Source organism: Capra hircus, chromosome 7, assembly GCF_001704415.2.
Source record: "Capra hircus breed San Clemente chromosome 7, ASM170441v1, whole genome shotgun sequence".
Classification (NCBI taxonomy): Eukaryota; Metazoa; Chordata; class Mammalia; order Artiodactyla; family Bovidae; genus Capra; species Capra hircus.
The window spans coordinates 49,191,394-49,204,902 of NC_030814.1; the positions used below are offsets into that span (position 1 = coordinate 49,191,394).

At 43.5% G+C, this 13,509-nt stretch overlaps 1 protein-coding gene across 2 annotated transcripts in view; it reads left to right on the forward strand.

Annotated features, from left to right (window-relative positions):
* Positions 1-13,509, forward strand: part of PDE6A (phosphodiesterase 6A) — a 77,193-nt gene that overhangs the window by 44,531 nt on the left and 19,153 nt on the right. For both annotated transcript variants that reach the window (XM_005683158.3, XM_005683159.3), the window contains 7 exons: positions 1,589-1,654; positions 1,874-2,020; positions 2,937-3,044; positions 5,238-5,347; positions 6,837-6,924; positions 7,121-7,221; positions 7,736-7,843. In XM_005683158.3, coding sequence (XP_005683215.1) covers positions 1,589-1,654; positions 1,874-2,020; positions 2,937-3,044; positions 5,238-5,347; positions 6,837-6,924; positions 7,121-7,221; positions 7,736-7,843 — 728 coding nt within the window. The remainder of the gene's footprint in view (positions 1-1,588; positions 1,655-1,873; positions 2,021-2,936; positions 3,045-5,237; positions 5,348-6,836; positions 6,925-7,120; positions 7,222-7,735; positions 7,844-13,509) is intronic.

Here is a 13,509-nt window from a genome sequence, read left to right on the forward strand (position 1 = left end):
AAACTCCATTTTCCTCTGTGCTCAGGGCTGACATGGTTGGTACTAGAGATGGAGTCACCAACCACAATTCCCACTCTGAGAGGAAGCTCTATCTGACAGGCCAATGGACAATGGTCAGTTGCTCAGAGCCTCCCTCCATGAGGTCAGCTAACCGCACCTATTTTATAGTTGAGAAGGTGGAGGTTCAGAGAGTCTTGCTCTAAATTACAGAGACAGGATCAGACCTGCCCTAGGAGGTCAAACTTTCTGAGCAAAGAAATAGTTGAGAGGGTAGGGTCAGATGTTGGCAGGAAGCCATCACATAGTTTCATCGCTATAGAGTATATCTGGTATTTCATACCTGTGATGCTTACAATAGCCCAGTAAGATGGGCACAGTAAGGATTTTTACCCTATTGTAGACATGAAGAAATTGAGGCCTAGAAGGGGGAAGGAAATTATCCCCAAATCACACAGCTCACTAAATAGTTCCCATTTAACATTTATCAGGATAATGAGCAAATTATCACTGTTATGAAAGGGCTTCCTTGGAAGGTAGCGAGCACCCTGTCATGGGAAATATTGCACCGCGGGCTGGATGATTACATATCAAGGATGCTATAGGGGAGAATCCCATGTGGGTGGGAAATGGGATGACAGGCTTTCCAAGATATGTGAGAATCACTGATCCACCATTCCTGGAATTTGGGACTCAAAAAGATCAAGATTTTAGAAGCAAACTGAATTAACCAAAGAGCATTAGATATGATGCCCAGTTGAGTTCCAAGACTTGTTGGGTTTATGCACTGCACAAGTTGAAAAATATAAGCCAGTGTGTTCAGAGGGCATTTCTTAAGCTGGAAAGATATCACAACAAATTGGATCATTTTGATCCCAATAACTGAGAAATCCAGAGAAGAAAATATCTAGTGTGGATAAACTGGTTAATGGTTTGCTTGTCTCAGTCCACAATTTTAAGCCACATGATGTATATGTAGACCCTATGGAGGCATAGTGAACAGTTAAGTAGACTCTGCTCTAGATCAAGAAATCTGGAACAAGTTATTGGGTCCAGGTTCCTCTCCCCCTGTAACACAGGGGAAATAGGACCAGAGGGGAAGGAACTTGGCTCAAGTCACATAGTAAGAGGAAAAGCCAGGGCCATGAGCAAGAAGACCTCCAGGCTCCCAGTTAGTAATAGAAACAGTAAGAATATCACAGCATTATTTAATCCTAGCACTCACTATATACTGAGCACTGCTCTCAGCAATTTACATGCATTATTTTAATTTCATATACATTTTTTAAATGACTTTGGATAACATAATTTTAATCTGCCAGTTAAGTACTTTTAGTATCCCCATTTTGCAGATGAGTAATGGGGGATCCAATTGGTAGAGTTTGAATTTGCACGCAGGACTCCATGACTCCAGATCCCATGACCTTGAATTTACTTGTCAGTAAACGCTGAATGGGAGACTCTCTGAGTTGGTAGCTCTGTTGCAAGAACTTTGGAGGAAGAAGAAAAAGGGAAATGGAAAAGTAGAGACATACTTTGACCTCAGATGTAGTAAACTAATGTTTTTCTCTGCTCTTTCGGGCCCTGGCAGAAAACCAGAGAGGTGTATGGGAAGGAGCCATGGGAATGCGAGGAAGAAGAGTTGGCTGAGATCCTGGTGAGCTGGGCAGCCGCGCCGTCCTGACCTGTTGCAAGCGCAGGGCATGCATGCCCCAAGCATGTGTGGGGAGCATCTCTGCCAAGTGCGGCCCTTGCCACTCTGCTCTGATCCTTCCAGCAGATTCAGATCAGGGACAGGGCAGGTGGGGGGTGGGGTGAGGGAGGGACCAAGGAATTCCTCATGTGCCCCAGTCACTTGACTCCACGTTTCATACAGCAAGGAGAGCTGCCAGATGCAGACAAATATGAAATCAATAAATTCCACTTCAGCGACCTGCCCCTGACGGAACTGGAGCTGGTGAAATGTGGAATACAGATGTACTATGAGCTCAAAGTGGTGGATAAATTTCACATTCCTCAAGAGGTGAGGTTGGAACAAACCTTTGGTTTCCCTTTTTTTCCCTTCCTTTCTTGCTTGCTTAAAACACACACACACACACACACACACACACACACACACACCCCTCAATCTGTAAACTACCTTAAAAAGAGGGTACTCTCAGTTTTTAAGATTTAAAGCGTTAGTCACAACACACAGATGAGTCATTTACCAGAAAAGAGACACATGGTTCCTCTGAACTGTGATGTTTCTCAAGGTAGGTTCTGAGGCACTGAGTTCTGAAGGTTATGGATAAAAGCAAGGCAAAAAAAAAAAAAGTTCCTACAGTTCAACAGGGTGGGAACTGTGTGTTAAATCCCTTTAGACAGGGCTTTTTCCCTGCAGGATTCCTTAGGTGTGTTGTGCATCTAGAGGCATGGGGATGGACAGAAAGGTGGAGCTGGGGGTGTATTGTGTGCAGAATTTCCCAGACTTCTTTGATTAAAGCAGCAGTCCTAACTGTGCTTTGAACCACATCAGTATCACCTGAAAATGGATCAGTGCCAGCCCGGGTCCACCAGCACCCACACATACACTCTCTTTCTCCCCCTCCTCTCTCCCCTGGCTGTGAGGAATCAGAGATTGTTTTAACAAGACCTTCCCACACCCCGCAGCGATGCAGACACGTACTCAAGTTTGAGAGCCACTGATTTCGTCTCGCTTTTGCTTTTCTCTCCTACACTTCCTGCAAGCTTCTCCCAGGGCCTGGTTTCATAACCACGTCCGTTGTCATAGTATCCAGCCGTTTCAAAGTGCTCTCACGGTCTTAGCGCATCTATCGCGAGCTCCCGCTTGTGGTCCAGAGCGGGGACTGGAACACTGAGGGGCTCAGCCCGGCAGGGCCCCCGCCCGCCCCCGTGCGGTGCTGCTGCCTCACAGTGCGCTGTGTGTGTGTTTGCAGGCCCTGGTGCGGTTCATGTACTCCCTGAGTAAGGGCTACCGCAGGATCACCTACCACAACTGGCGGCACGGCTTCAACGTGGGGCAGACCATGTTCTCGCTGCTGGTGGTACGAGAACAGGGGGACCCGGCGGCGTGGCGGGAGGGACCTCGGGCTGCTAGGGGCTCCCGCTACCCTGGACTCCTCAATGTAGCGCCCCAGGCAGCAGCGGCATCATTCTTCAGTTTATTGCCTTTTTAAAAAATAGACAACAAGAGTACGTGCTTAGCATAAATGAATTCCAAGAAGCAAGAAGTATGTAAAATAAAAAGTGAAAGAAAGGCAGCATTCGACTCCCACCCCGAAGCCAGTATTTGGAGAAAACCATGGCACAGCTCCTTCCAGATTTCCTTCTAGAAGCATCGAGATAGATTTGTTCACACACACATACACAAAATTTATTTTATTTATAACCAATTAAACAATATGATTCTATAATATGCTTTTTTATTTGAAAATATATAAATATATCAATCACATTTTTCTATATATATATTTTATTGTGGTAAAACATATATAACCTAAAATTTACCATTTAAGCCATTTTTAGGTGCATAATTCAGTGGCATCAAGTACATTCACAGTATTGTGCAACCACCACTACTCTCCATCTCTAGAACTTTTCCAACATCCCAGACACCCTGTCTCCATTAAACAACAACATTAACACAACTCCCCACTTTCTCAGTCTCCAGCCCCTGGGGACCAGCATTCTGCTCTTTCAGACTCTATGAATTCCCTTTCTTATAGGTACCTCACCTAAGTATTTGTCCTTTTGTGTCTGATTAATTTCACTTAGCATAATGTCTTCAAGGCTTATCCATGATCTAATTTTATGACTTCATAGTATTTTGCATTGTTTAAGTAGACAACAATTTCTTTACCTAGCTCCTCTATTCGGAGAAGGCAATGGCAACCCACTCCAGTACTCTTGCCTGGACAACCCCATGGACAGAGGAGCCTGGTAGGCTGCGGTCCATGGGGTCGCTAAGAGTTGAACACGACTGAGCATGTTCACTTTCACTTTTCACTTTCATGCATTGGAGAAGGAAATGGCAACCCACTCCAGTGTTCTTGCCTGGAGAATCCCAGGGATGGGGTAGCCTGGTGGGCTGCCATCCATGTGGTCGCACAGAGTCGGACACGACTGAAGTGACTTAGCAGCAGCAGCAGTAGCAGCTCCTCTATTGTTGACATGAGGATTGCTTTTGATCTTTCACTATTACAAACGACGCTATTATGTCCTTGGATGGACATACCAATATGTATATGTGTGAGTCATTTTGTCTCAGAAGGTTTGGAGTTTTTATATTTCATTTAAAAGTGTTTTCCCATTCAGGTTATGAAACAAATCTCTGCCCTTGCCCAGTGTCCCCATCCTCATTCCTTTCCCTCGTGTCTGGAATGGTCAGGCCAGAGAAAGCACTGGGGCCTGGGGGCAGGAATTCTAGCCAGGCTGCCTCTGAAGGTGAAAAACATACCACTTACACGTGATCTATTTCTTAGAGTCACAAGTCAGCAGCACCTCCTCAGGGCTCTTTCCACCCTTGACTCCAACACCCAGCACAAACAAAGAGTTAAGTGAGGACACCCAGGGAAAAATTCTTCTGAGCTGTGTTTTAACCAGTAGACCAGGTTTGGAAGGTTTGTTTTACCAGTCTGGACATGTTCCAACACCCTCTAAATCCTCAAAGTCCAGGGTCGTCTGTTTCTCAGCAATCATCCAGTCTGACGCCCTCCACTTTAAGGCCCAGAGGGAGGTGGGACCAGCTAAGGTGACTCGAAAATAAAACGACCCACCATCACCCTTGCCTGGACGTCCCAGTTCTAGCACTGTTGCTGCTGCTGCCGAGTCACTTCAGTCATGTCTGACTCTGTGCGACCCCATAGACGGCAGCCCACCAGGCTCCCCCATCCCTGGGATTCTCCAGGCAAGAACACTGGAGTGGGTTGCCATTTCCTTCTCCAATGCAGGAAAGTGAAAAGTGAAAGTGAAGTCGCTTAGTCGTGTCTGATTCCTAGTGACCCCATGGACTGCAGCCCACCAGGCGCTTCCGTCCATGGGATTTTCCAGGCACAGAAAGTCCCATATCCCACATCTCAGTCCTGGCAAATGTCTGGTCATCCTGTGGCACCAGGGGTCAAGCCAAGATCAGACCTGTGTTTCCAAGCGCCAGGCCCTCCTCCTTACTCCTGCTCTCTCAGTCCTGCTTCCAAGCCCCCCACAAAAGGAGTGAGCAGCATCTCTGACTGCCCTTCCAGACCGGAAAGCTGAAGCGATACTTCACAGACCTGGAGGCCTTGGCCATGGTTACTGCCGCCTTCTGCCACGACATTGACCACAGAGGCACTAACAATCTCTACCAGATGAAGTGAGTCAGCCCTTCCTGGCCCTGCTCTCTACCTCCTGCCTCTGGGATTGATTACCTAGATCTGAATGGGTCTTAGACAGACTCACTTGCCATGGGGAATTCCCACGGTCCACAGCTTCCCACTTCCTCCTACCCTTTGGTTCTGGGTAAACTCCTGTGATAGAATAATGAAGCTCAAATATGTCCACACCCCAGTGCCTGGGGCCTGGGGATATGTTGCCTTACATTCAAAAGAAACTTCATAAACATGATTAAGGATGTTGAAATAAAGGGATTATCTTGGGTTATCCAAGTGGGCCCCAAATAGTTAGAAGAGTCCTTGTAAGAAGGAGGTAGGAACTCAGGGAGGACAGAAGATGCTACACTGTTGGCTTTGAGGATGAAGGATGGGTCACAAGCCAAGGAATTAGGGGCCTCTAGAAGCTAGAAAAGGCAAGGAAACATTCTGCTCTAGAATCTCCAGAAGGAAAGCAGCTCTTCAGACCATTTTAGACTTCTAAACTCCAGAGCTGGAAGACACTAAATTTTTATTGTTTTAAGCCATTTAAGTTTGTGGTGATTTTTTTTAGAGCAGCAACAGGAAACTAATATATTAAACTTTCTCACTCTGCTCCTTCCTCTCCTACCTACTGAACTAATTTAAGCCAAGGTGTTAGTAACTGCTAATGATTCATTTATTCACCTTGGGCTTATAATGTGCAAAAGGCCGGTGTGGTAGGCCCTATGTTAGGCAAAGGAGGTTCCACGGTGAACAAACCAGACCCAGTCCCTGGCCTCACAGAGCTTATATTCTCGATAGTCTCTGAAGTAGGGGCCATGAACCATGATTTTGGGGGGCCCTCATGACCACCATGTGGACTGGCAGAGCAGGGACTAGTGTCATACCCAGGCTCTACCCAGGGCCCACAGACCGTGAGTCATGCTTCTGTGAGTTTTCTTGGTTTTTGCCTGCTGCTCCAAGGTTAGAGATTATGTTTACACTTTACCTTGTAGAAGGCGAAGTACTGATCTCAGTGCCTGGCACACAACAAGGGCTCAGCAAATATTTATTGAATAAAGACGTGAATAGATATGTTGCTTGTGGGAATCCAGTGACTTCTCAGAATCAGGCTTGGAAGATCTGGGGCTTGGCGATCTTTAAAGTACTGGCCAGTGTCCGTGGACGGCTATGGGGTGGGTTTGTACAACTGCATGTGGTATTGTGTTTGTGTCTTTTTCTGGGGATAAGGGTCCACACTTCTAGGGAGGCCATGTCCCCAAAGAGGCCCAGAGTTAGTTATGGAGAAAGTTAGAGTATGAGAGCCAGGACACCTGCTATCTAGTCCTATTTCTCGCCGTCGTACTGTGTGACGAGTCCCTTCTCATTCTTGCACTTCAACCTCTCTGCCTGCAGACTTAGGAGGTGACAGGAATGGATGATGTCTTTAACTTTCATCTCAGCCAGTCCATGTTAATCCTCTCTCTGTGTGTCTCTTTCTCTCCCATTCAGATCCCAGAACCCCCTGGCCAAGCTCCATGGGTCCTCCATCCTGGAAAGACACCACTTGGAGTTTGGTAAAACACTGCTGAGAGATGAGGTAGGATGAGGGCCCTCTGCATTGGCTTTGGGGCCTGAGAAGGAGGCCCCATCTCACAAGAAGCCTGAGCGTAGCCAGGCGTTGATCTGGACCGTCTGTCCGGTCACCTGGGGCAGCCATCGGGAATTGAATGACTTTACCTCCAGCGTTACTTCTCCCTTCTCACATCACTTCTATCCCTCCATTTTCTCTTTAGAGCCTAAATATCTTTCAGAACCTCAATCGCAGGCAGCATGAGCATGCAATCCACATGATGGACATCGCAATCATTGCTACAGACCTTGCCTTGTATTTCAAGTTGGTATTTCTTCTCATTTTAAGAATAAAAATGATTAGGGAATTCCCTGCCAGTCCAGTGGTTAAGACTTGGGGGTTTTACTGCCATGGGCCCAGGTTCTGTCCCTAGTAGGGGAAATAAGATCCTGCAGGCTGCAAGGCATGGACAAACAAAAAAGAATACTGATTATTATAAAAATAATGAACACCACAGTTCTAGGGAGTATTCTGTGCCAGGTACCACACTTGCACTATGGACACATCCATTCTCACTACAGCTCTGACTCAAATAGTCTCACCCTGTTATACAGATGGGGAAACTGAGATCGGGGGAAGATTAGCTAAGTTCAGATAATAAACCCATGGTAGAGTCTGAGTTAGAACCTAGGTCTTCACTCCCAGGCATTGGTTCTTTTCACCTTTCTTTTCAAAAATTACACTGCCATAATTAGCCTCTGAAACACCCAACATTAGAAGGCCAGGGGTTGCCGTATTCTAATATGTGCTCCTTTAACAAACTGGTATTTTTTTGTAGGAAAAGAACGATGTTCCAAAAGATCGTGGATCAGTCTAAGACATACGAGACTCAACAGGAGTGGACGCAGTACATGATGCTGGATCAGACACGGAAGGAAATCGTTATGTGAGTTGAGACAAGACTTAAACCCTGATTCCCTTAAGCCCAGGGTCAAAAGGCAAGATGCTATACTGACAGGCCTCTCTGTCTTCAAGAGAGCCCTGCAAAACTTTTCATTCTGGGGGCCTCTGACACACAAAACAAAGAAGTCATGCCAAAACAGAACTGCAGAAATGATATGTTTACTCTTTATTCTAGCACAAAAATACAAGACAGTACCTATGGCTCAGTAAGTAAAGAATCTGCCTCCAATACAGGAGACCACCTGTAATGCAGGAGACATGAGTTCAATCCCTGGGTGGGGAAGATACCTTTGAGAAGAAAACGGCAACCCACTCCAGTATTCTTGCCTGGAGAGTCCCATGGACAGGGGAGCATGGTGGGCTACAGTCCATGGGGTTGCAAATGGTCAGACACGAGTGAGCGACTAAGAATGCATGCATGCATATCTCTCTGTGCACAAAAAGTACAAGATTTGAAGTACTTCTATGCTAAAATGCAGAATTTTGGTGGTAAAGTAATATAAATTTTGGTGATAAAGTTTTTGATAAAACACAGAGCATTAAACCAATTATGGTTTGAGTGATAGCTAAGTGTTACTCAGAATACATGGGCTTAATCTCTTTAGTGTTCCTTTATACATGGCAAAAGCAGGCATGCAGTTCACAAGTGAGTTCCCTGGTTTGTGTGACATTCATAGTGCTTGGTTGGCACGAGGTCTGGTAATGCGACTCAAAGTTTTCTGGTTTAGTTTTTTTTTAGGTTCTCAGTATGCTTCCTTGATTCACCTCAGTTGATGATGGGGTGAGAAATGCAAATTTGAGTCCTTTCATGACTATGTGGCCCAAGCCAATGGGTCCCCTGGCTTCCCTGTGACAGGTCCTGGGTGATATTAAAGGAGACAATGCCCGACCCAGGACCCAGAGAATTGTTGTTTGTTTATCCCTAGATGCTTCTGCAGAGGTGAGGTTTAATCAAGTCACGAATTACGCAAGTCCAGAGAAGAGACAGCTGCTGGGACAGGCTCAGGGAAGGTGGGGCCAGTTGTCTTTCCCTCAGCTGTGAAGTTGTCCAACCAAGCCTCCCCAAAGGTCCTCCCACCCTGGGGAGCAGTGTGACCTGAGGCCACTGAACAATGAGGCACGCTCTGGCGATAGCTGCTCCCAGGCAGACCAGGAGCTGCTGCACAACATTTCAAAATGGAGCTGCATAAGGACTGAACGAGTGGGAAGAACCCTAAGCTCTTGGACAGGGGCACTTATTATTACAAAGCTGTCTGTTCTCCCTATTTAGTTATTTATTTAAAGTGATTCCAAAGAAAATATCAACTTTATTTTGTGGAGAATTAGGAAGGCAATTCCAAAATCCTTATGAGAGTTAAGTATGCAAAAAGAGCCAGAAAATTCTGAGGAAAAAAGGAAATAATAGGGGCCAGCAGAACTGAAGATAGCTTGGTCCTAGGTACGAGCAGGAGAGATCAGTAGACAGACTCAAAAGACAATGCCTGTGCTAAAAGTAGATTTTCTGCCAGTGGAGAAGGATAATTTCATAAATGGTGTTGGGACCATGAGGTGATCTGATGGATTTTTTTTCCCCTCAAGACCAGCAAGCAGTTCTCCAGTGCTCAGTGAACACTGACAGGCTGTCCTACAAATTTAACTCAAATCTCACACTATCTGCCTGGAGATAGCAGCAGACCCCACAGACTAAAGGCTCAGCCTCACAAGACTGGCTTCCTTTCAGATGAAGCCAGTCTGAGTTGCCTGTGCTTCTGATTGCCCAGCTATAAACTGGAAGTTGCTGTGAACTCCTCCTTGGGTTTGATTAATTTGTTAGCATGGCCCACAGAGCTCAGAGAAGCATTTACTTACATTACTAGTTTAGTATAAGGATTGTTACAAAGAATACAGAAGAAGGGCCAAAGAGGTACATAAGGTAAGGCCAGAAGGGTGCTGAATGCAGGGGCTTCCATTACTGCAGAACTGGGGTGTGTTCATCCATGCTGATGCTTATTAAATCTTTGTTCAATAGTTTTTACAAAGCTTAATCTGCAGCCCCCCGCCCCCCATCCCTTTCCCAGAGGCCAGCAGGTGGGGCTGAAAGTCCATCCCTCTCTTCCCTTGGTCTTTCAGGTAGGCCTGACCCCATCTAGGGACCCTACCCTCAGTCACTCTAAGTCACTTCATTAGCATAAACCCAAAGGGGGCTTCTTGGGAAGGACAAGACACTTGTATCACTAGGGAAATTCCAAGGGTTTTAGGAGCTCTGTGTGAGGAACCAGGGACAAAGAAGAAATATATTTCAGATTCTGCCATAGGTGGTCACAGAGGCAGACCCCTATTTCACTCCTATAACAAATAAATTCAAGATGAATCAAGGATTTTAAAATAATGCGAAAATAAACTAATAATATGGAGAGAGGGAAAAAGCTTGGGAGAACTGAAAAGAGTAAGCTTTTCTAAGTGTGACATAAAATTCAAAAGTCGTAAAGAGATTGATAAATTTGACTACATGAAACTTTAGAGATTTCTGGACAACACCCACAAGAACTCAGAGCTAAAGTCAGGATTTAAGTGATACACGGTGGGGAAATATGTGTAATGCTTCTGGCAGAAAAAGAGCTAGTTTCCTCAGTAGTATTAATATAATTCAAGAAAAAGACTAATCCCACAGGAAAATGAGCAAAAGGCGTGAGCAAACATTTTCCAGAAAAGGAATTACAGTGGGGTGTAAACATATGAAAAGATGATGACCTTAGCCATAGTGAGACAAATGAAAAATAAAACCACTTTGGGATATAACTATTCATGCCTCCTATTGGCTAAGGTGAAATGTTTGCTAACACGTGGTGTTGGGCAGAGTCCGGGGCAGCAGGAGATCCTGTTCACTGTGGTGGGAATGTAAATAGGTGTAGTTTTTGTTTCTTTGTTTTTCAATGTTGGCTTATACTTTTTTTGGCCACAAGATCTCAGTTCCCTGACCACCCAGGGCCATGGCAGTGAAAGCGCCAAGTCCTAACCCCCGGACGGCCAGGTAACTCTCCAATAGGTGCAGTTTTACGAAGGGCAATGCCTATCAAAATTGAAACCAGCCATACTCTTTGACCCAGGGAATCCCAGATCCAGGATTTACCCTACAGAATTTCTCCCACCTGTGCTACAAGAAGTATACATAGAGTTATTCATTGCAACATTACTTGTAATCATAAAAAATATTGAAAAAAACTTAAAAGACCATCATGGGGGACCAGGTTAAATACATTGTATTATTTTCACACAGTGCAGTATCATGTAATTTACCAAGATATGACATGAAAGGTTTCAAAAATAAAAAAAAATAAAGCCAGAAGCAAGACTTCTTGAATCATTGTAAAAGCCAATGTAGTCTTAAGCAGAAGTCTTCAGACTGCACACATAGCCCTTGCAAAGCCTTCCAAGACAAACACAGGCTTGGATGGTCTCAAGGGAATCCATATTTTCTCTCTTTACATTATCTTCCAGAGAAAGCACAGTAGGTGAGGCATGGTCAGTTCCTCATTCTTATCCCATGTGACAAAATAAAGACAAACTTGCCCTTCCTTGAAGTCTATAGTGTAAAGACCCCTGGGGCATCAAACAGAGGGACAATAAATATTGGTGTTTTCAAAGCTCCTTTTAATCACGGCGTTATAAACCCAAGGGAGGGCTTTGGACCTTCCCTGTCTTATATATTTATTTTGTTAGGGCGTTAGAAGCAGAGAGCTTTGTCCTTTGATTGTACAGTGGGGCAGCAGGAGCTGAGCATCTCTTATTTAGCACTCTACTTCCTTCAGAGAATGAACCACGTTCTCTGCTGTTAGGGGTGTGGGATGGCCCCCTGCTATCAGGGCCATCAAAAAGGTAGCAGTACTTGATTTCATCCATGCTTCTGTCTGTCTATCCATCAATCTATCTAGTCTACCTACATACCTGTCCATCTATCTATTAGTACCTCTGCCTTTCTTAGAATTAAGAATAAAAAATAAGGTGGGGGTCAGCAGAATGTATTCTAATAACATGCTTATATGAAATGAAAAATAAAGTTCAGATTCTTTCTGAAACAAGTCTTATTTGCAGGCTTTAGTTGACAATAAAAGACTAGCATTTCCAATCATGTTACAAGGCAGACATTTCCAGAAATAAATGAGTCAAACTTGAAGGTTCAAAGTTTTGATGAAAATGTTGCTAAAGGTTGTGATAAGATAAAAGCAGTTTATAAAAAATACAGCGCTGGGAGGGGGAGGGATAAATTGGGAGTTTGGGATGACATATATACACTACTATATTTAAACAAGGACATACTGCACAGCACAGGGAACTCTGCTCACTATTCTGTAATAACCTAAATGGGAAAAGAATTTGAAAAAAGAATAGATACATGTATAACTGAATCACTTGCTGTACACTTGAAGCTAATGCAACATTGTTAATCAAATTGCTCCAATATAAAAAAAAGTCAAAAAACATAAAACTGGAAGATATATTAAAATAAATAGTGTTTTAATTGACCTAACATATTCTGAGTATCTTGGGTTAACCAAAGTGCCACACAGAAAGTGTCTGGGGTACAATTAATAGTCATATGAGGAATCCTAGTCAAATCTTTATGGCATATTTCCCAGAAACTGATGAAGTAAATGACTCTAATGTTTGCTTTGGACAAACTTAAAGGAGAATCTGATTAAACTGTCAACTGATTATGTGGAAGAATTTAAAGAATGGAATGATGTTGTAACAAAACTTTTCCATTCCCAGGGTTTCTAATTGTTGCATCTGATTAGTCTTACAGTATGAAATATTCACAAACTCATTTTTGGCCATGTCACATGGCTTATGGGATCTTAGGTCCCCAACTAGGGACTGAACGCTCACCTTGGCAGTGAAAGCTCAGAGTTCTAACCACTAGAGTGCCAAGGAATTCCCCATGCATTAACTGATTAAAAAAAAAAAATAGTCCCATCCTCTCTATCAATAGATGAACTAAAAATATTTGAGTTTTTAATAATTTCTAAAAAATAGGTAATATATTTTATTGTATTGGTTAATCATGTAATAATAGTAATTCAATCCAGAAGAAAAGTTTTCTATACTTGGAGATCTATGATCAAAGACAACAATATTTAGTTACATATTTCAGTTAATGGACATATTTGGTTAAAAATCAGTATGAAAAATTGATCAACACATTTCATATATATATTTGAATATCTGTAATATATATACAGTTATACACATATATAGATACACACACACACACACACAAATATAAAACCTTAGGATAAACTCTGTAGGGGAAGTTAACTGGAAATACATGTTTATGGAGAAAAAAAGAATGCAAAGTTCCAGACTTTTTTTTAAAATTGAAGCATAGTTGATGTATAATATTATGTAACTTTTAGGTGTATAATATGGTGAGTCACAATTTTTAGAGGTTATACTCCATTTATAGTTATTACAAAATATTGGCTATATTCTGTGCTGTACAATACATCCATGTAGCTTATTTTATACATAGTAGTTTGTATCTCTTAATTTCTTCTATTGTTATTGCCCTCTTCCCTCTCCCTACTGGTAACCACTGCATCTCCAGTTTGTCCTTCCTATCTGTGAGTCTGCTGCTGCTTCTTTCATCATGTTCACTAGTTTGTTGTATTT